This window comes from Pseudonaja textilis, chromosome 12, assembly GCF_049901715.1.
Source record: "Pseudonaja textilis isolate UNSWEBS1 chromosome 12, rPseTex1.2, whole genome shotgun sequence".
NCBI lineage: Eukaryota > Metazoa > Chordata > Lepidosauria > Squamata > Elapidae > Pseudonaja > Pseudonaja textilis.
Window position 1 is genome coordinate 5,669,476 of NC_142001.1, and position 20,695 is coordinate 5,690,170.

At 49.1% G+C, this 20,695-nt stretch overlaps 2 protein-coding genes across 2 annotated transcripts in view; both read left to right on the forward strand.

Moving 5' to 3' along the window:
* Positions 1-20,695, forward strand: part of LOC113453015 (adrenodoxin-like) — a 216,979-nt gene that overhangs the window by 148,036 nt on the left and 48,248 nt on the right. The gene's annotated exons all lie outside the window — the stretch shown is intronic.
* The window catches only part of MSN (moesin), a 56,458-nt gene that overhangs the window by 12,027 nt on the left and 23,736 nt on the right, over positions 1-20,695 (forward strand). The window contains exon 2 of the mRNA XM_026703091.2: positions 18,612-18,695. Coding sequence (XP_026558876.1) covers positions 18,612-18,695 — 84 coding nt within the window. The remainder of the gene's footprint in view (positions 1-18,611; positions 18,696-20,695) is intronic.

Here is a 20,695-nt window from a genome sequence, read left to right on the forward strand (position 1 = left end):
AATGCAGCAGCCTGGATGGAGCCGAGCAGAAAGTCAGGAGCAGCCAGGAGAGAAGGGAAACCTGTGCCAGCCGAGCAGCCCCTTTGAGTAACGGGAGGGGCCTCTTGTCTGAATCCTCCCCGCTCCCTTTTCACGGTGGCTCTTTAGCAAAGGGAGCAGCCCTGGATTCGTGCGGGAAGCGCCCGCTTGCTGCCCCCAAACGGCTCTAGCTTGGCGCCGGAAGCCTCTTCAGCAGCCGCTTGGCAGCCTTGCCCTCCTTCTGCAAGGAAGGAAGGAAGAGGGGGAGGAGGAGGAGGAGGAAACCCCAGACCTGCAGCTCTTTAGACCAGGGGTGTCCAACCTTGGCAACTTTAAGACTTGTGGACTTCAACTCCCAGAATTCCTCAGCCAGCTTGCTGGCTGAGGAATTCTGGGAGTTGAAGTCCACAAGTCTTAAAGTTGCCAAGGTTGGACACCCTGCTTTAGACTTTGCTTGTGCTGCCTGGCTGGGCCTTGGGGTGCCGGGAGTGGGGCCCCTGTGGGTGCCCTTAAGCGGTGCCTTGGCTCGCCTGGCCTCCCTTTGGGAAAGGGGCCAGGGGCTGATCTGCCTCTGCAGATCGGCGGGTGGGGCGTCTTCGGCCTTCTCTTCAGGCTCCTGGATTCTGTATTGAGGCTGTGGAAACCCTTCGGGTGGCGATTCTCCTGGCTCAGTTTCTGCCTCCTGTTGATCTCAAGCCCCCGAGGAGGAGGAGGAGGAGGAGCTGAATGTCAATAAAACAAGCCAGACTCTGATTGCCATGGACTGCAGGGGGGGGCAGGGGGGCAGACCCCCGTCACCACGATCATTGCTGAGTTTGGTTTCCTCCCAGGCTGCTTTTAAGGGTGACTCTGTTCAGCTGGTCCCCTCTAAGGAAAGGCTGGGCTCCGAGGGAGGGGCAAAACTGTGCAGCAGTGATAGTGCCACAAGGGTTTCTCCCCCCCCCTTTCCCCCCTCCTCCCTCTGCTTCAGGGATAAGCGTGGCTGTTGTGCAAAGGAGCCTCTTGGTGGCTTGTCCTTCTCTGCAGGAACTGCTTTCAGTCTAGAGCTGATGTTGTTGCTTAAAAACTGCCGCCTGCATGTTCGGCCTGCAAACTGCCTTTTTTTTCTAGGAGCTCTTAAATCAGGAAAAGGCAAAAACAAAAATTTAGTGCCCAAGATGGAAGCAGAAGCCTCTCGTGTAGCGTGAAGTGCAGGAAGGCACCGCGGCCTTTCTGGAGAAGGTCTTGGGTGACGGAGGAGCCACGCTTTCCTTCCCGCTCCTCCTCTTCCTGCATTCGGCCACCAGCCGCATTCACAACGCTTACAAATGTCCACGATGGGAGGCTGGAAGGCCCAGGGTTCCTTTGGGCCCCAGAAATCTCCAGTCAGGTCCAGATCAGTGTTAATGCGACAGAAGGAAAATGGATAAACTGCAACTACGGAGTAATCTCATTAATCGCACTCTATTTTAATTCAAATGTACATTCTGTGAAGTAGTATCTTTCATGCTTTTATTTATCACACGGAAGGAGGGAATGCTTGTGCAACTTACACATGGTGCAGAACTGTGGGAGAGCTAATATCTAATACATTGGTAGAAAAATAAAAATGGTGATTAATAAACTGGTTTCATTGGTTACGTGGATCCCTCCCATTTTTGCCTAATTAAACAAACGGTGTTTAATAATGGTTGGACACAATCTGAATCCAGACATGGTTCTTAGTATCTGGGAGGCAAAAGGCAGCTAATTCCACTTCAGTGACTTGCTCCTAAAAAGTCCCCTGAGAGATCAGTCAAGTTATTCCCTCCTTAAACAAGTTCAGAGTTTGGCTCATGGTTGCTGCCTTTGACCAGCCATTTTCTCCTCCGAATCAGCTGCAGGAGGCTGAGTCTTCCTCTTCCTGCCAGGATTTCTGTGCCCTGCAGGGTCTATGGCAACATGGCCAACGTGTCGTGGCCAACTCGCCTGGGACAAGAGTGACACGAATATCAAAGGCATAGTGGGATAGAATCATGAAAGAAAGGGTGCCAAAGTAAGGACCAAATGAAATGTGAATGGCAAAAATAAATGTTAAGGGATTAAATTGTTCCATTGTCCTTCAGCAAGTTGCCCTGCCCCTTTCTGGCCCCGGGGAGCCCCAGGACCTTTGTAGGCCGGACACACATCTCTATGGCCGCATGGAGCCCCAGATCTGCAGTAGCGGATGACCCCAACAGCAGCCTGGCTGGCTTTCCTGGCTCCTCTCATCATCCCCCGTTACCCCTCTTGACCACCTCCTGTTTTCTTCTTCTCACTCACCCCTTCCCCTGGAGGACAGAGGCTGCAGGGCAGAGAGGCAAGGGGGTGGTAGACCCCCCCCCAGGGCCTTCCATCCTCTGCAGGCAAGGGAAGCAAAGGAAATGGGGAACTGGCCTGGCTCCTGGACCTGACTTTTCTGGCCCATTAAACTGGAATCATGTTGCGGAAGGTCTTGAATGGAAAAGGAGGGAAATACTGGCTCTCAGGCACAGGCTGCCTTGCTCTCTGTCCCCCCACTCCAAAGTGTGGGATCTTCCTCCCTTCCGAGGCAGAGCCCAAGCTGGCTGGAGTTAGTCCTCAGACCAAAAGAGAGTCAAAAGAAAAACCCAGCTGGTTTTGCGCTCCTGCCTCCAAGCTAGTAAAGCACTGAAAAATGTAAGGAGATACAAAAGATGTCTTGATGTTGATAACAAATGTATAAAGTTTTATGTTTTTTTTTTAAATTTGAAAACTTAATAAAATTTATTTTTTTTAAAAAAAGCACTGCTGGGAATGCTGTGATTTACAAAAGATGTCCACTAGATGACAGCAAAGGGAGTCAGAAAGCCAGTTTGTTTCTGCCACCTGGTGGTTGCTCTGTGCTTTGCAACGTGTAACCTTATTCCAAGGCTCCAGCAAAAAAACTGCAGGGCTTATTAAGGAATGAATTTATTTTACATCACTGGCCTGAAAGTTTGAACGCTGTCAGCCCAAGATAAAGATGTTGATAGCTTCTGTACAAGAAAATATATTGAGAATGTGGTGGGCATTTTCGAGAAAGGAGCAAATTCTAAAAGTAAAGGTGTGTTCCTGTTTATGTGCAGGGAGAGAATGGAGATGAGGTCCCTCAGGCTTGTTTTTGCTGCTATATTCAAGAGAAGAAGGGGAACGTCTTTCTTAGGCTTCCTTTGCTGTGAATTTTAAAACAAAATGAGCCAATAAATCTTTCCAAGCCTTTGATAAAACTTTTTAATCAATCAATCAGAAGAGAGCTGGAAGGGACCTTTGGAGGTCTTCTAGTCTGCCCCCCTGTTCAAGCAGGTGACCCTGTACCTTTCCAGATAAGTGGCTGTCCAGTCTCCTCTTAAAAACCTCCAGGGATGAAGCACCCACAACTTCTGGCGGCAAGTAGTTCCACTGGTTAAATGTCCTCACTGTTTGGAAGTTTTCCCCTTAATTCCAGGTTGCTTCTCTCTGTGATCAGTTTCCAACCATTGTTTCTTGTCCTGCCCTTGGATGCTCTGGAGCATAATTTGACTCTTCTTTGGGGCAGCCCCTCAAATACTGGAATGCTGCTATCATGTTGCCCCTAATTCTTCTTTTCTTTAGACCAGCCAAACCCAAATCCTGCAGCCGTTTTTCGTATGTTTTTGTCTCCAGGCTCTTTGTTGCTCTTCTTTGCACTTTTTCCAAAGTCTCAACCTCTTTTTTGAAATGTGATGACCAAAACTGGATGCGGTATTGCAGGGGTGGTACTAATACGTCGCGTGATTTTGATTCTATGCCTCTGTTTTTACAACCAAGGACTGAATTCGCTTTTTTGGCTGCTGCCGCACACGGCTGGCTCCTGTTTAAGGGATTGTCCACAAGGACCCCAAGATCCCTTTCTCTGGTTCCTGTTTTTGAGCCAGATCTTGCCTAATCTACACTTGCAATCTCTTGTTTTTCCTGCCTAGGTGTGAAACCTTGCTTTTCTCTACATTAAGTTGTTGGATACGGCCCAGGGTTCAAGTCTGTCAAGATCTTTTTGGATCTTGAGCTTGTCTTCTGGGGTTTTGGCTTGTCCTGCCAGTTTGGTGTCACCTGCAAATTTGGTGAGTTTTCCCCTCTTCTTCCCTCATCTATTATGAAGACATTGAAGAGTGCTGGGCCTAAGACAGAACTATGTATTACCACTCTGCTTACATCCCTCCATGTAGATGTAGTACCATTAAGGGCTACTCGTTGAATACGGTTTGTCAATCAGTTACAAACCCATCTGGTGGTGATGCTGTCTATCCTACCTTTTTCTCTCTTTTATTTTTGGAAAACTAGATTTCCCCCCCCCTAGATTTCTAGTTTTTCCACATTTTTCTAGTGTTAGACTAATCTGCAACCATACCACTAGGCCCAATTGGGTTCTGTATTTGCAGCTAAGCAGAGAAGCGTTCCTGCGCTAACAGAAGCATATATTTCTGAAGAGAATTTTCCGTTTTTAAATTATACACAGAGCCAGAGGGACAGGCAGACCTCTGCTTTGGATCCCATTCAGAATATTTTTTTTTAGCTGTCATCTGAATCAATGCTTTGCAACAAAACTAATAAGCTGAAATAGCTCAAAGAATGACTACATTATTTTGTGCTTCCCCTTGTCCTGGAACAGTAGTTGTGATAGCACTGGCACTTAGACTTCTATACCTCTTCGCAGGGCTCTGAGCTGTTTACAGAGTCAGCCTCTTGCCCCCAACAATCTGGGTCCTCATTTTACCCACCTCGGAAGGATGGAAGGCAGAGTCAGAGACAGGAAAACATGACATAGGAGGCACTAAGACATATTTGGGGGCGGTGGGATTCATACATAGCAGAAATCCATTGGTCACTAGATGGTAGTAACAAAATAGGGGCAATGGTGATTATTTGTGCCATCCAGTGCTCATCTGCATGTTCATAGCCCAAATGGTCCCCTGGAAGTCTGGCCTTGCACCAAAGAGCTGCAATTACTTGGCTCCTTCCAGGAATTTGGGGCTGAGAGGAAGCTTTGAATGTTCTGGCCAGTTGCCTCCCAATGGATCTGGTGGAGAGGCGATCCTTGCCGATGAGATCGGTCGACCTGAGGTTGCACCAGGTAGGCCAGAGGAAGCTAGTTTGAAGCCTCGCGGAGGAAGTGAGGGCTGAAGGCAGCCGTTCTCTGCACGGATTGGGAAATTCCTAAAAACTGTTGTCAAAAGTCATTTTGATTTAGTCATGCGCCGTATTGTTTCAGGAACAAATATGACAATTGTATTTCAGTTAACAATCATGTAATAGTTTTAAGGCTGTGGAAAATGTGAGCACCTTGGAGGGACTGATCAGTTCCGAAAACATGCAGAAGGATGCAGTCTGTGCTGCCTGATACGCTGTTCTGACAGGAAGGTGGAGTCAAACAATAGCTTGTTTTGTATAACACACTAAACCAAAATGAAGCTTTTATATTTTTAACTTTGCATGTAGTTTGAATCCAATTACTGTGTTTGCAAATGTGGTTTTGACCGAACACAAGGGAAGAATTCAGATTTGTTTTACGTTAGTGTTTTTCAACCTCAGCAACTCGAAGACGGGCGCCCTTCAATTCCCAACTCTATGCTGGCTGGGGGATTCTGGGAGTTGAAGTCCACCCACCTTCGAGCTGTAGAGAAACCCTTTTATGTAACAAACAGTGGCTCTGCCTGAAACGTTTATGCAGCCAAAGTCCATCAAAAGAGGGACTGGAGGTCCTCACCTTGACTCATCCCTTCCTTGATTCCTAGACTTTTCCAGCCCCCTCAATAAAGAGGATGCCTTTAGTACAAGAAGGCGCATAGAGGAACAGTCTTTCCTGATTTGTGCCCCCCCCCACACCCAAGATGGGTCTGGCAATGCCCCCCCCCAACTGCTGGCCAGCTGAGGCTTAAGAGAGTAAAACCCCAGATTGCTTTAGGAGAGAACAGCTCAGGAAAAGAGCAGCCGCCATTTTCAAGAGGACTCCGTTTCTTCTCCACCTGTGTGATATGTTACAGCTAGAATGGGGTCCGCCGGCTGGGGAAGGTTCTTAATACCTGGATCTTCTGAGACCCTCCCCATACTTACAGCCCCTCCAGCTACTCGGTCCCCAGAGCAATTTAGACTAATTGGTGTCACGTTTCCTTCCATTAAGCAGTCTCGCCCTTCTTGAAAAGGTGTTAATGCAAGGACTTTATTATGACTCAAAAGCACAATTTGGCTTTCTTTGGGAGAAATGGCTGCGGGTGGTTGCTTGACCAGTGAGGATTGGTTTGCTCCGGTTTTACTGAACGAAGGAAACCCAAATGCCTCTTTGGTGCACTTTTATCATATTCTCCCTCCTTGAAGTAGAATTATTGGTGATCGCCCACAAATGGCCCCTTTGAGCCCCACCGAGGAATGATGATGCATAGCTGTTCTGGAGCCAGTCTGCTACTAGCATAACTTCCAAACTTAAGTTGTTCCTATCTGTGAGTTGGCCCTTTAAAATTGGAGAGGATTCCCTCAGGGTATTGCAGATTTCTACCTTGTGTCATCTGCAGAATCCCATTACTTTTAATTTGTTAATTTGAGTTCATTAGGTGGTTTGAAGTGTAAGACCATCAATATTAATGAAATACAACTCTGCTTCTCAACTTCAGAGTAGAGGCTACAGCCAGTAAGTCCAGGCAAAACAGGCGCAATGCAGTACCTCTGGAAAAGCAGAATTAATCTTTATCTGAATTTAATTAAGTGGAATTCTGCTCAGTGCCCGATAGCTGGAATTTCTTTACTTTGGTCTTGCTTCGTATCTTTAAACTCACCATCTCCACATTTCTAGGCTGGTGCCTCAACCCACCACACCAAACTGACCCTCCATGGGAAGCTTCTGCCACATCTAATATTTGAAAACTTTGATGGGAAAAAAAGGAACGAAGCAGGTACCGTTTATTTCCCTGCAGGAGAGGCAGGGAATCATGGAAGCAGAAATGCCAACATCTCTCGTGTCTTCATGGCTACTAAAATACAGAGACTCCCATTGCTGAAGTCCAGTGCCTAACTGACCATTGGTGGTTCTCATGGGCAATAACACTCCCCTGGTTGGTCATGGACCGATGGCTGATGGCCGAGGGACGTGACAGGTCTCCCCAGTTCAGGAATCTTTGCATTCAGGAGCACGTGTGGGATTTTGAGAGCATTCCTGCCAAATTTTGCTGGAGGCTGGTGATTTGCTTTGCAGCGGGTCAGTTTTTCAAAATACCCTTTTTTTACAATAAATGAAAGAATTATTATTATTATTTTGCTAAGACAGGGAGCTCAGGAAGCAGATGTCTCAAACATTGGGGACCCAAGCTCTAGTGTCAAACCAATAACAACAGGCAAAGTTATCTCTCATTTTGCCCCTTGTTCATAGAAATTGTAATCAAGCAAAAGCCGTAAATATATGCAAAACGAATGGGGCGCTGATTCTGGCTTGTGGAAGTAGGTAGGTTTGACCTGTTCTTTTTCCTTCAGGAGGCCTGCTCTGCTTTTATTTGTATTCTTCCTCACCAGCTAGCGACAGGCTCATTAGCATGGCCTTTGTCATAAGAGAACTCAGCAGATTTCTGAGGTGGTTTTGTCTATTGTGTTTGCATGGAGGCTAGCAAAGCCACAGGGAGATTGGTCTGCAGCGTGATGGGATAAGTAAGAACGGTTGATAGCAGAGGGCACTTCTGGGCAAATTTGCCCTGCACCTTTTCTGACAATGCCCTGTGAGACTTACAATGGTCTTCTCTTCCTTCTTGCTCCCTCACGCACTCAGCTAATTTGTGAGAAACGCTTGTTCCTGATATCCAAGGGCAAGCTAATGTCTTTTAGCTTAGGCCTCCTCTCCTCTTTTCCATGTTTTCTAATCTGGCAATAACAGTTGAAAAGTAGTTTGGTCAAAAAAGGAAGTTTTAAGAGGACAGATAGAATCGTGTAAAGACTCTTGGGACAGTCTTAAAAATATCACCCGGCAATGACCAGGATCTGGGTGGGGCACGCCTGATTCTGCGATGGCTCATCGTGTTGGCTGAGTAACTGCCGAGAAGTCCGATTGCTCAGAAAAATGATGGTTAGGTCACTGGGCCTGCCCAGGCGATGAGATCTGTTCCAGAAATAGCTTTGGCCAGAAATGGTCATCTTGGGAAAGCCTCTTTCTAATACAGCCAGCTCTGACTCTGCCTGCCTGTGGTACCAAAAGTCTGGGGCTCCACAAAGGTGTCATGTGGACATTTTGCAGGCTGGACTCACTGGGGTGGGGGGGGAGTTATTTTGGAGAAGAGGAAGTCTTGTGCCTCACACTTCTGCAGCCCAGATTTGCCTGCCTGTGGAGGGGCTGAAGGAAGGGCTTAGCAATGGTGAAATCCTGGATTCTGGTCGCCTCTTTCGTGTAGGGGACGGTTCTGGAGCTGCCAAAGCAGTGAAGAGAGACAAGGGAGCGGGCAGCTCAAAGCCTCTTATTGCAAGCCAAGTAAGAGCAGGAATAGCAGAGATCCCAGAGGGCTGTGAAGGATAAAGTGTCCCTTTCAGTGCTTTGGGGTTGAGTGATGTTAGAGGACTGGACCTGCCAGGTGAGAGCGGCCATCCAAAGCGGGCTCTGGTCAGATGAAACCAGAACTGATTTTTATGGCACTTATGGCAGAATCTGCAGAAATGATGAAATCAACCTATTGGATCAGGGATAACACAAGTACTTTTATAAAAGTCTGGCAACTTTATGGACTTTGGCTGAAAATTGAAAAAGTGAACTGGAGATTTTTGGATCTGTTGATTGAAAAGGGTTGAATATGGAGAGAAGGGAATTACGTCATGTAACTTTAAAGAGAGAGGAGGAAGCATCAGTTTGTAATGTTAATAAAGAACTAAAGTCACTTCTTTAATGTTCTCCCCCGCCCCTTTTTATTCTTATAAAACTTTCATATTTTTTTAAAAAAGAAATGGGTTCTGGTTTTGCAAAGCAAACGAAGAGCTACGGATGGATGCTGGTGTGGTGCCTAAAGGTAAATTCCCACACATGTCGGATCCGCCTTCTGGAGTGCCGCTTGGAAGCTCCCCATTGCAGGCGCTCAACTGAAGTGGGGCTCAGGATCCCTTAAGCTCTGCCCCCCCATCCCATCCTCCCCCACCCCCCCAAGGGCTTAAGAGTGGGAAGCCCTCCTCTAACTAGGTGGATGCCTGCAAGATGATCCGGGAATGTTGACCGAGGCTTCAGAGAAGTGGGGCTAAAAATAAGCCGCGTTCACTGAGTGTTTCTCTCTGCTGCTTTGGGGGAAGGCATCTCTGAACAGGAAGTTTGCGGCTTCCTGTTCAGCGCCCAACCTGCCCTGTCTCTTAACCGTTCGGCTCGACCAGAAGGCAGATTTCCGGTGGAACAGGCTGTTGGGGACAAATATGCTAAGCTTTTGGGGATGCTACCATCCCTACTCCAGTCTCCCTTTGGCTGGGCCAGGGCTATTCGCACCTGGGCGAGCCTTTCTGGTGGCTTTTGTGCCTGTATTTTAATTGCACCCTCTGCCAGCTTGGGACAAATCTCTTAACTCCCTTGTACCTAAAGAAGTGAGGGTACTCCGTCTTTTGCACAAAAGGTGTGTCGTGTCCAGAGAAGAACTGTCAGGAACAAGGAAAGCAATCGAATGCTTTGCAGGTTAGCAAGCGTAGCTAATAAAGACAGCAGCGAGGAGGATGGAGAGCAACAGGTCCGTCACCCTTGCCAAAGGAAGTTTTTATCATGGTGGGAAAAGCCAGAGGGCCAGACAGCGTAGCGTTTCTAAGGCAAGGGAGGACTCCACAACGTAAGTGATGGGAGCGCTAAAGGCAGAGGGGCAGCAGGCTTACCTGGGCATTCCTGTTCTCCCATCTTGCAAAGCCTGAACCCAGGTGGCTGCTCAAAAATGTTTGGGGCTGGGAAGGATTTGGGGGCTCTCAATGACGGGTGCCTTGAGGTTCTTTCTGCAAAGCTTTAGGCAAACTAGGCAGAAGCCCCCAATATTTAGTCCTACCTTCTTCTCCAGGTACTTACGGCCTTAAGAGGGGTCTCCGCGGGCTTTAGGCTTTGAAATCTGACCTTGGTGGTAGCAGCCACTCCTTTGGCAGCTGGCACAGTTGCTCCTGCTCTCTTGAGGACCTGGCCTGGCCTGGCTCTCGGGAAGTGAGGAGGAGCGTTCACTCAAAGCGTTCCAGAGTTGCTCCTTTAGGAGAAAACAGAATAACAAGAGTTGGAAGGGGCCTTAGAGGTCTTCCAGTCCAACCCCCTGCTGGAAACACTCCACCACTCTGGACAAATGGTTGTTCAGTCTCTTAAAACCTTCAGTAAAGGAGCACCCACAACTTCTGGAGCAAGCCGTTCCATGCTTCATTGTTCTTGCTATCAGGAAGTATCTTCTTAAACACTTTAGATGAGGGGATAAAAGGGGAGCTTATCAAATTTGCCGACAACACCAAGATCAAGTGGTCACCTGCCTCAGCAATAGCAACCGAGAAAGGGATATTAGAGTCCTCGTGGACAACCCCTTAAACTTAATGAGTCAGCCGCGGAGCTGCCCAAAAAGCCAACGCGGTCCTAGGCTGCATCAAGGGAGGGATAGTATCAAGATCGTGTGAAGTGGTAGTTCAAGCTTTATACTGTGCTGATGAAATGCTGCATCCATTTCTGGCCAGCGTGACATTGAAAAAAAGATGCTGAGACTCTAGAAAAAGTGCAGAGAAGAGCAGCGAAGAGGTCTGGAAGCTAAACCGTATCAGAAACGATTGAAGGACACCATGGGTATGACTATTCTAAGGAGGTGAAGGAACAGGGGAGGCCTTGAGGGGATCTTGCAGAGAAAAGGGGGTTGCCTTATTCTCCAGAGTACCCCAGGGCAGGACAAGAGGATCAGAGAATCAACCTAGAGCTAAGGATCCATTTCCTGACGGTGGGAATAGTTAATCAATGGACCCGAAGTTGCCTCCAGAAACTGTGGGCGCTTCATCACGGGAGGCTTTTAAGAAGAGACTGGACAGCCACTTGTCTGAAACGCTATAAGGGCCTCCTGCTCAAGCAGGAGGTCGGACTAGAAGACCTCCAAGGTCCCTTCCAACCCTCTTCCTCTATATGCTATGTTGTAATTGCAGAGAACCCGGCATATTGATGGGAGCTGCATGTTTTTGGTTCTAAAGAAAATTGAGCTGCCGGGTTCAGTCATTTAGTCCGCAAGACTAAAATACAGGCGACGCCTTTTAAGCTTCCCTGTCCCGAAAAGGCACATTCTGGCTCTGGGCACTCTTTGGCGAACACGGCGACGGGGTTTTGCTAATCCTAGTTAGCGTGTGGCTGGAATTCACAGCCCAGGTTTGGCAGGTACAGTTGCTATCCTATTTTTCTGTCCGCTGTATCACGGTTGGCTGTAGAGCCTCCCTCCCATCTATCATTTCAGTCCAATTCTCTCAAGCAGTGAGTTGGCCGTGCGAACAAACACTCCTTGTCTACATGGAGAAAGGAGGCGGGGTGGGGAGGGGGAATTGAAATACTGACTGAGTTCCTTGGAAGATGTACAACTCCCACCCTGGACTGGCCGCCCCTTTCCTGGCAGAAGTTGGAAGAAAACCTGGTTGTCTGGCTGCAAATCTCAGGATTCATTCCAGGTGGAAGGTGAAACATGCTTCTGTGCTTCCCCCACCCACCCAATCACCCCCCCTTCCCCCCCCCCAAACAAAATCAGGGCCATAAACTGGGAGTGCCTTCTGCTTCCGATTAGCTTAAGGGTATGAAAAGGCCTCTTTCAGTGAAGGTTTGCTTTAATTAAACATAATCCCTCCAGCAATTGCAAGCATTTGCCTGTTGCCACAGTTGGGATTTTTTTCTCCCGTCAGGCAAAATGCCAAGCCAGAGATGGAGAAGGGGAACCGTTGCAAGAGTCCGCCGAAAACCATCAATAAAGTTAAATAAATAATACGGGAAGGCAGCCACATCCCTTGAGACACCTCTTGGGGTGGGGGATTCCTGCTCCCTCCACCGTGGTGCAACTCTGAAGCACGGGGAGCCAAAGAGTCCCTTCCTAGAAACACTTTGAGGGTTCGTTGCTGGGCCTCTTACTCACCTGGAACTGTTTCTCAACGGCGGCGGTTTCCCAATGTGTGGACTTCAACTCCCAGAATCCCACAGCCAGCCTTTGGAAGGGCCAAATGATGTGCTCTGGCTGGAAGCTGTTCTGCTGCAAAGGGTGCGTGGATAGGTGCACTTCCAGGGGCAGCTACAGCGGCTCTCTTTGCGGTCCCACTGGATGGAGTCTGGGCCAACGGGCCGGAATTCTGCCTCTCCGCAAAAGGCTCCTAAGGAACTATCTTTTTGCCTGAATGTGTGTGCTCCTAAGGCACGCTGAGCCTGCTTCTGGGGGTTCTGGCTTGCTGCGGTGTCCGTTTGTCTTAGCAGAGCACATCAGTCCAGGCCATGGCAGAGATTTCCATAGACTTTAGGTCGCAGGAAGTGTTTCTGGCTCTACTGACAAGCTGCTCATCAGGTCTGGTGCCTTGTCCATCCCATCCTGACAACAACAACTGCTCAATCACACCTTCCTTCTTTCGGACCATGCGCCCTCCGAGCTTCAGATTAGGCGAGATCTGGCTCCAAAACAGGAACCAGAGAAAGGGATCTTGGGGGTCCTTGTGGACAATCCCTTAAACAGGAGCCAGCCGTGTGCGGCAGCAGCCAAGAAAGCGAATTCAATCCTTGGTTGTAAAAACAGAGGCATAGAATCAAAATCACGCGAAGTATTAGTACCACCTCTGCAATACCGCATCCAGTTTTGGTCATCACATTACAAAAAAAGAGGTTGAGACTTTGGAAAAAGTGCAAAGGAGAGCAGCGAAGAGGATTTAAGACCTGGAGACAAACGCATACGAAGAACAGTTGCAAGAATGGGGTCTGGCCAGTCTAGAGAAAAGAAGGACTAAGGGTGACATGATTGCAGCGTTCCAGTATTTGAGGGGCTGCCCCAAAGAGGAGGGGGTCAAATTATTTTCCAAAGCACCTGAAGGCAGGACAAGAAACAATGGATGGAAACTAATCAAGGAGAGAAGCAACCTAGAATTAAGGAGAAACTTCCTAACAGTGAGGACAATTAACCAGTGGAACTGCTCGTCACCGAAAGCTGTGGTTGCTCCATCACTGGATGTCTTTAAGTAGACACGGGACAACCACATGTCTGAAATGGTCCTGGGTCTCCTGCTTGAGCAGGGGCTGGACTAGAAGACCTCCAAGGTCCCTCCCAGCTCTATTCTGATTGATGGATTGGTGTGGAAGTGCTTCCTTGTGGACTGGATTCTGACTGTTCATCCAAATCGATGACAACGCCCGTTGGCATCCTGTATCAACCAAGAAGGCCCCACATGCATCACAGCGTGATGTGATTTGAGTCCTGAGGACCCTGGAAAGGGGACAAATGTGGGCCAAAGCTATGGCATTACCTGCAGAGAGGGAGAAGGGGGAGGCATAATTCGAAGTAACTTTGATTTCTTTTGTTCCTGCCATTTTGATTTGCAATTTGGGCAGCTACAACAAAAGTCTGGGCTTGGAAAGAGGTTATGGAAAACATTGCGAAGGCCCCGTTGCAAATAGGCTTTAAGAGACAGGGCTACCAGGCACCAATGCGATTTGCTACTCCAAATAGATCCCACTTAAGGAGCTCCAGGGATGCGTGTGCAGGGAGGCAAAGGTGCCTTCCAGAAGTGTGCAAGTCTGTGCATGCAAAGGAACCGCTTGCACTGTTGCTCTCCCCCACCTAAGCCAAAGCTCTTCTGCCCTACGAGGCTGGTGTGTGGGAGTTGCCTCCCTGGCACACTATCCTTCCCAACAGGAAGGATCCAGTCCATTGTTCTGAACTTTGTTTGCAATGCAAAAGCCCTTGCTTATCTGCAAGACCTGGGAATGGGTGTTTCTGTTTTCCTCCAGCCGTTGTGGTCCTGCCCCAGACTGGGTGCCCTCCAGGTGTGTGGACTGTGCTGGCCAGAATTCACCAACCCACCTGGCCAATGCTGGGACTCTAGGAGGTATCCAGATCTCCTTTCAGAGAGGGAATCTGCTGGATTTCATGATTCGTTGGAGCGGGGTTGGGGGAAAAGGTGGGGTCTGTTTCATGGAAAAGCTAGTAGAGCCTCTTAGACTGCAATAAGCCAGTAATAATTAGCCATAGTATGTTGCATACGTGATTGGCTGAGGGTCAGAAAACTCTGAGTCATAAATCAGGGTCCTGCAACATGGTAGGCAGAAGTGTCAGAACTGCACCTGGATTCGGTCTAAGCCAGGGGTGTTCAACTGGATTTCTTTGGGGGCCGGATCAGCATTGTACTTCTCAGCAGGCTGGGCCAGGGGGAGGCAAGACAGGCCAGGCAACTCCTGCAGCACACTTCTGGCCCAAACAGGCCCCCTTCCGCACGGCCCGTTTTCAGCCTGGACAGCCTCCTGCATCACCCTGCTGCCGTACCCCATTTTGTCTGCCAGAGGCACCGCAGGCTGGTCCTTCGCTATTTCCGGGCTGGCCCCACAGGCCAGATTAAGCCACCCACAGGCCGGATCCGCCCCTGGGCCTTGAGTTTGACACCCTGCTCTAGGCCTTGTATATCACAAACGATCAACCAGGCAACCACTTGTCTACAATGGTACAAGGTCTCCTGTTGAGCAGTGGGTGGATGAGGAAATAACGATCGCCCTTAGACTTCTATACTGCTGCACAGGGCTTTGCAGCCCTGGTCTCTCTAAGCAGTTGACAGAGTCAGCCTCTTGCCCCCAACAATCTGGGTCCTCTTTTGACCCACCTCAGAAGGATGGAGGGAAGGCTGAGTCCACCTTGAGCCGGCTGGGATCTGAACAGCCGATAGTCAGCCGAAGTGGCCTGCAGTGCAGCACTCTAACCGCTGTGCCACCGAGGCTCAGAAGTTAAACCGCCAAGGTCCCTTCCAACTCTGTTATTCTGATAGTTCACCTGCTTGAACTAAAGACTTTTCTACTTGCAGTAAACGAGAGATAACTTGTGGGTTTAAAAAGCCAAGAGGTTTAACTTCTGGTCAAGTTGTAACCTGCCCTATGAGAACAGTAGGGATTGTGTTTTCGAATGCCATAACCCCGGCATATTTTAAAAGTGTTTGGACCACTTTAAATTAACATGCCAGGATTACGGCATTAAATTGGAAAAGAGCAGATATAGTTCTGGAAACTTGTGCAGCCTGAAAAACCGTGGCTGGGAGGTTGGGTCTGCTCAGCTGTCGCGACTTCAAGATGTCTGCACTTTGACGTAGTTCTGGCAGTTGAGGCTTAGAACTTGTTGAGGCTGAGAAATACTAATCTAGACACCAAGGTCCAAATTGGGGCCCTGGAACAACCTTGGGTGTTTCTGGAAGTTGTTGCCTAACTCTGATTTTTTTAACCTGGCAGAAAGGATATTTATTTCAAGGAATTATTCTAACTTACCCTTGGTTTACTCTTCATTTGATTCCGTTTATTTTTTGTTGCTTTGGTTCCATTCGGTTTTGTCCCACCACAGTTTGTAGAGCATTTATCTGCAAGGTGGATCCAACATGTCACGATTGGGTTTTAGGCCAATGGCCCTTTAGGGTTCACGCATCCTTTGAAACCCTGATTCCGTTTGGTTTTAGCAAAGAAGCGGCGTTTCTTGCTTACCATGTAGCCTGAAGGCCAGGGCATCTTTGGCTGAATTATTCAGTTCTGTAGAGAGCAGGGTGCTTAAGGTGAGTCCTTGCCAGGAACGGGAGAGAGGAAATGATGTCATGGGCACAATAATGTAGACGGCACGGATTGTGCAACCACATCTATTGGATCTAATTCATTATATTTGTGCAACTTACAGTATATACCCTGTTTCTCCAACAATACGGCCTCCCCCAATAGAAAATCCCAGCATGTTTTATAGGCACGAAATGAAATTAAGCCCCTCCCCCCAAATTAAGGCCTATATTAAAACATGCGAAATGGGGGGATGGGGGAGGGGCTTGCCATTAGGAAGTACTTTTGTTGCACACCCGGATATGGTGCTGCCTGCGCTGACCCCGATATGAAGTCCCCCACCAATGCCGAGGTCAACATCCAAGCCATCACTGCCTGCCCACCCAAAGATGCAAGGGGGGGGGGAATTAAGTCACCCCCGAAAAGACGGCCTAGCCATTTTTTCGGGGCTCAAAAAAAAATAAGACCCGGCCTTATTATATGAGAAACACGGTACTTACAGATTTCCTGGCTGCCACTGGTGTCCGTGATACGATGATCTCTGGTGCTTGGGCAATAGAGCCTTTCTTGACCATTGCTTCACTCAAGGCATCCCTGCAAGTGGACTCTCGTGTGCGTTGGCACCGTGGCAACCACTGACCTTTGGGCTGCTGTGCTATTTGGGGAACTCTGCGGCTTTCTGGGTAGTTTTCTCTGTGTCCATCCACCCCCCCCCCGCACAAGAGTTCAAGAGGGAGGGGGCTACATTTGGGTTCTTTATAGGGCCATCTGCCTGGAGAGGCAGGCAGGGGCTACCAGAGGCTGCTTTTAACTTTGCTAGAGAGATGAAACACGGAGTGAGAATCCAACGACCAGCTTTTCTCTTGATTGCCGGGGTTGCTGGTGAAGAAGGCTCGACGGCACCCCATCTCTCCCCTTTGCCCCCTCCACCTGGCTTGGTCTCAGTGTTGGAGCTCAAGCCGCTCCTTTGGCTCAGCTCTTCCTGCAAGGGGGCAGGTGACTCTCTTTGCCTTCATCCCAGGGAAGAGCCCCCCGCCCCAAACCCACTCACGTACACACACCAGTCTTGCAGGGCTCCCAACGGGCCGCAGCTTCTTAGTACTTACCGGTTTCTGGCTTGCACTGATGAGATTTGCACACGCAAATCCCTCTGCGTGCACATCTTTACATCAGCTACAGTGTGTGAAGGGGAAGCAATGCCTCCTTCAGTCCTGCCCTGTTTCCAGGAACGCCCCAGTCTCTTGTGACCCCGGAGACCCTTGTAGAAGCCGACCCACGGTGGGTTTGGATGCCTGCTCCTCTGCCCAGGAAGAAGAGGGAGCAGCGCTTCTGGATTTGTACCCAGCTGGTGGGGAGGACACCCACCCTTGGGCCCAAATCCATCCTCCATTGTAGATGCTCCCTCGGAAGCTGCGAGCCAGGCATGCGCTCTGGGCACCTTTTCCTCTCTGGGTGGTGGTTATGGGGGGAAATGGAAGAAGGAAGGCTCCATCGAAAAGCCCCAAATCTGAACAGTAATATCTGGGAAGAAAAAGTTCAGGAAAGCCAATTCCGACCTTCTCAGTGTTGCCCCCAGCCCCAAACAAGCGTGGATCCTGCAGGAAGAGAACAGGTCTCAGGTGGCCCTTCTGAAAGAGCATTGCTAGAGTAGGAGTCTCCGGCTTGGGGTTTAGGACGTCCTTCGGGGCCTGCTCCACCCCACCAGATGTGCTGGGATTGCATTCCAAACAGCTGGGGGCGAGGAGGCTCAGAAATGGCTGGACTTCACTGTTGCGGGGTGGGGGCAGGTGGCAAGAGCTTCTTGGGTCTTTTCACTGGAGTAGAACCATCGAGTGGTGGGGATCCGTCTCTGTTTTAGGAGGCAGAAGGAAATTCAGGAAGGCTCCGTTTCATGGCTCTTTAGGGTTGTAATAATAATAATAATAATAATAATAATAATAATAATAATAATAATAATAGAGGAAAAATATAAAAAAATAATAGTGTTTCTAAGGAGGACCTCCTGCAAACTGTTGATTCCAAAATACGCCATTTGTTAATTCTGGTGCAACTTTTGAATGAACCTCTGCAGGGTGTTTCGGACTACAATGTATGCCTTTATACTGCCGTCGATATTTCATTGCACAATTTGAATTCTGTACAAACACAAAAAGAGCTTTTAGGTGGCTGGACGAGCTGTCCTATGGAAATTGCTTCGGAAATAATCTGTGGCTTGATTGTTCTTGGAGAGACGTTGAAAGAAAAAGAGATGGATAAGGTTTTGGAACTCCAAAAACCCTCCGCGTTTGCCCATTGAAAGCTTAGCGTAACCCAGTCCTTTGTTGAAGTTAATGGGCTGCCCCCCCGCAATGTGTTACACTTCGAATCCCTCCCATTGTTTGGCTTGTGGATTGGGACCAATGGAAGGTGAAATCGTGCCTGGAAGGGCTTCTGTAGGGCGTGTTATTCTTCCGCTGTTGAGGCTGTTCCACTCTTTTGAACTCTCTTCCCTCTAAGGCATCAGAACTAGTTTTGTAACCTGGGGGTGGATATGGTGGAGACTTCCTAGTAACTGTGAGGCTATAGGTTCTCCCTATTTTTCAACACAACCCCGCCCCCCCACCCACCCCAAATCCGTATGGAAGGCTTTACACAGATGACGTCTTGCCCTTTGAGAGATGGGAAAAACACCTTGGAGACATTGTCTGTGCCCAGTTGTGTGAAGTTCTCAGTCTGACCGCTGGAGGACATAAAGAGGGGTATACCTGGACCCCAACGGCCTGGTTGTCACCCTGAACTACATTTCCACTAGGGACTTTTGATAGTAGTCCTGTTCTTTAGTTAAAGGATTGTCTTGTAGCTAAGGCCGTGTTTTGTGTGGTGTGCTGGCTCTTGAAATGATTCTCCCTTCTAATTCCAGATCAGTGTACGAGTGACCACTATGGATGCTGAGTTGGAATTTGCCATTCAGCCCAACACAACGGGGAAGCAGCTCTTTGACCAGGTAAGTGGGCGGGCCAGGAATCAATGGCATCATTTAGAATGGTCATCCTTGTGGGATTGTCCTCCTCCAATCTGCCCTGGAGTGGCCCCCGTGTTGACTTCTGGCTCCACCACAGTTCACCAAGAGCAATACGTTGAATGACTGCAGAGGCTTCTGAAGCTTCTAAGAGGATGGGAATCTGGAAATAAAATCCTGTGAGGAAAGGAGGACGGAGGAACGGTGCAAAGCGTCCTTTATCTCTCTCTGAAGGTTTCTGGTGCAGAAGAGAAAGTAGGTTCGTTCTCTGTCACCCCAGAGGGCAGAACTTGCAGGGGAAGGACTGCCAAAATGATGGAGATGCCAGACAGAGACCAAATTCTGTGGTTAAAGGTTCTGAGTGGTGTTTAGCCTACAGGAGAGAAGGCCCAGAGGAGAGAGATGGTGGCAGTCTTCAAACATGGGAAGCGTTGCCGCCATGTAGAAGAAGGCGTGAACTTACTCTCTGTTGCCTCTGAGGGGAGGATCGGGGCCAGTGGGTTACTCTTAGAGGGAGGAGGCTCGGGCTAGGCAACAGGAGGGGCATCCTGAAGACCTGTCAGCCAGCGGGACGGCTGCCCTGTTAATTGGCGAGTTCTCCTTGCCAGAAGCCTTCAAACAGAGGCTTGGTGCTCGTTGGTCAGAGATCCAGACATTGAACTTGGTCTAGGGTGCCATATGCTACACACATGCTAATAAAACACAATGGCTCGGTTAGTATGTTTTACCCAAATAAATATACACCTGGCTATGTTGCTGAGCCAGGGGCACTGAATACATGAAGAGCTCCGTTTCCTGGCTATATTGCCAGGTATCTGGGCTGTTATGTATATTTATTTTGGATGTTTCTATTGCTTTAAAATGCTGTTAGTATTTTGATTGTGATTTTTGAATTGTAAGCCACTCAAAATCCTTGACCAAGATGGGCAGCTATAGAAGTTGAAGGAATGATTAATTGATTGAATGAATGAATGAATGAATGAATGAATGAATGATCTAAGTTGAGTAGTTCACAACGTAGATCAAGGCCGTGCTGGGGTTTTCACAACATTCTGGACCAAAACCAGACCTATTTTACTCCAGTCTAGCATCCATGGAGAGCCAGAAGTAGAAACACGAGTGTGAACTTGGGTCAAACTTTCCTGGTTCTCCATCTTGTCAGAACCATCAAATGGGCCGCCTCTGCCAGAGGCAACTGAGGGGTGAATGGAGACCTCGACTGCTTAAAAGGAAAGCTCCACCCGCGGAGAGGCACTTCCGGGTCCTTTCGAAAGGGAGCCTGGCTTCTCCCCTGGGCCCCTGGCTTTTGCCAGCCTGCCCTCTGGGCTCCCTGGCCCACTTGCTGGGAAGGAGGTTCGGCCGCTCGGCTTGCCCTGGGCTGCAGAGGCCCCGGGGGAGGGGGAGGGAGGGGAGGGGGACACAGGCAGCAGGAGGCCACCCGCTGGTGTCATGAGCTGGGTGGTTTCTAACAGGGGTCACTGCAAGAACCAAGCAAGTGGGATAGGGTTGTCTCCGTGCGGCATCTGTGGCGACACAGGTAGCCCCCAATTTACAACAGACCACTTAGTGACCCCCCCCAAAAGGTATTTATAACCTGGATGTGAAGTTCTGACGTGTGCCCCTCCCTCCCCCCTGGTCACATGACTACATTGTGGGCCAAACCCAGCCAGATTCACAGCCCCCGGCAGCCTCCTTGCTCCTCCTGTGGCCGAGATTTGTGGCATTTCTGCCAGAAACCAGGTTTCCATCTCAGTTTCGACCTGGTTGACTGGTTCATGTAACGACTGCTACGTTCACGTAAGAAGCACTGCGAGGAAAGCGGTGAAACCAGATGCGGCTACGTGATGGTCCATTAACAACCATGGTGACAGGGCCATAGTTGCGTAAGTCGAGGGTACCTGCCTATCGCATTGGCCTGTGTTTCGTATGTATGCTGCATCATGAAGCTCACCTGCAAGGTAACCTCCTCCCGAGTGACTAAATCC